The sequence below is a fragment of the Limulus polyphemus genome, unplaced genomic scaffold (assembly GCF_000517525.1).
Source record: "Limulus polyphemus unplaced genomic scaffold, Limulus_polyphemus-2.1.2 Scaffold3247, whole genome shotgun sequence".
Lineage (NCBI taxonomy): Eukaryota > Metazoa > Arthropoda > Merostomata > Xiphosura > Limulidae > Limulus > Limulus polyphemus.
Window position 1 is genome coordinate 130,440 of NW_013668857.1, and position 1,709 is coordinate 132,148.

A 1,709-nucleotide genomic window follows, 5' to 3' on the forward strand; every position below is an offset into this window, starting at 1 on the left:
CCAATCTTTAACTTCCTTCAAAACTCTTGGGTAAATATTATCTGGCCCAGGAGTCTTATTGTTCTTTAAATTTCCCAATTTTTTCTTAACCAGCTCAGAATTAATGCAGTCATCTTGTTTTCATTTATCAACTGTTCAAGATGTGGAAAATCGCTTAAATCTTCGTTAGTAAAAACTGAAGAAAAAGCAAAATTTGATAACCAAGACATTTGTTAAAAATAAAATATATCATTGCCAATATTCACTTGATCATTATTTGTGATTTAATCAAATTAATACTAATACTTAAGCAAATTAAAATGTTGCTATTTTGAATAATCTTTATTATTCATAATATTATTTTCCGATTCTGATATTAACAATGTTGCTTTCTTGGAATACTGGAGTTTGTATTTTGACTTCGATACTGAGATACTTATTTGCAAAGTCCTGGTCAAGCATTCCTTTATTAGTGTTTAATGTTTTGTAAAGTTTGAAATGTGTTAAAACTCTAACTTTGAGTACACTGGTATATTAGTAACATCGTCACTTGATATGACTCGTAAGATTAGCACTAAGTTATAGTTATACTGTATATTACATTTACTATTACACTTACAGGTAGTAATAGTAATATAACTAAATTATTTCAGTTTATGTCATAAGTTTATTAATTCAAATATTTTCTATTTCCTCTTATGAATGTAATTTAAAATCAAATATGATATAATGAATAGTATCTACAACTTATTATAATTTACCCCAAGAAGAAAGTTACGAATTTTTTGCAAAAGAGGAGATACATCACGATGAGCTGCAGCCATCTTTTTACTGAAGCAGGCTATTGACACGCAAAACGTTTGAAACGACTATTCTGGAAATTTTCTGCACACACCTTATTCCTTTTCGTACACAATTTATTTTAAATGCTTTCGATTTTCAATCACAATTTTTTAATCAATGTGATTGATCTATATATTTTGTAGCATATATTGAGAAGAGTTCTACTGATATACTCAACTTAACAAAAGATAATATTCAGAGAGTTAATAGTATAATTCATTATACTTTCACACTATTTCCCTCCCCCCGTGACCCACTGTCTCGTGGTAAGACTAAAGGCTTATAACACCAAAAACCGGATTTCGATACCCGTTGGGAGCACACTACAAAGTTAAACCCCTAGTTTTACACATTAAAATAAATGAGTCAACCTGCTGAAGAGCCCAAGGCTCTTTTCACGACCATTTACAAAATATTGTCAGGGACGGAGCTATTAGTAGATTCCCTCAACCATCTACCTGAATAGAACTCTACACTGACAAAACATCAAGTGATGATAAAATTAATAAAATGTTATAGGTATGATATGTTTTGTTGTTGTTGTTGTTGTTTTTTTTTGTTTTTTTTTTTTGCAAATTCATCGTCTTACTTTAGCAATGGTTTAAATTTTCTTTCACATGTTGTATTTGTGATAATGCTACTCCCACAGCAAAATTCCAAAGTGCAATCAAAAATTTGAATACTAAAACCACATTTTCTTCCATCAGTCATCTACTGTCCCTAAACTGTTTATTCACCAAATTATTTTAGTAGTTTTCTTTTCCATGACAAAAGTACAGGGATTGGATGACATCTATCCCCTTATTAATCTTATCAGCACTTGCTGTTGTTGCGTCAGCGAGTCACGTGACTACTATGACGCAAAGTTTCTAGAACTATCATGTACT

At 30.6% G+C, this 1,709-nt stretch overlaps 1 protein-coding gene across 1 annotated transcript in view; it reads right to left on the reverse strand.

Moving 5' to 3' along the window:
* Positions 1–846, reverse strand: part of LOC106468981 (NADH dehydrogenase [ubiquinone] 1 alpha subcomplex subunit 7-like) — a 24,853-nt gene extending 24,007 nt beyond the window's left edge. Inside the window, exon 1 of the mRNA XM_013929434.2 lies at positions 741–846. Coding sequence (XP_013784888.1) covers positions 741–803 — 63 coding nt within the window. The 5' untranslated portion in view covers positions 804–846. The remainder of the gene's footprint in view (positions 1–740) is intronic.
* Between the last annotated feature and the right edge of the window lie 863 nt (positions 847–1,709).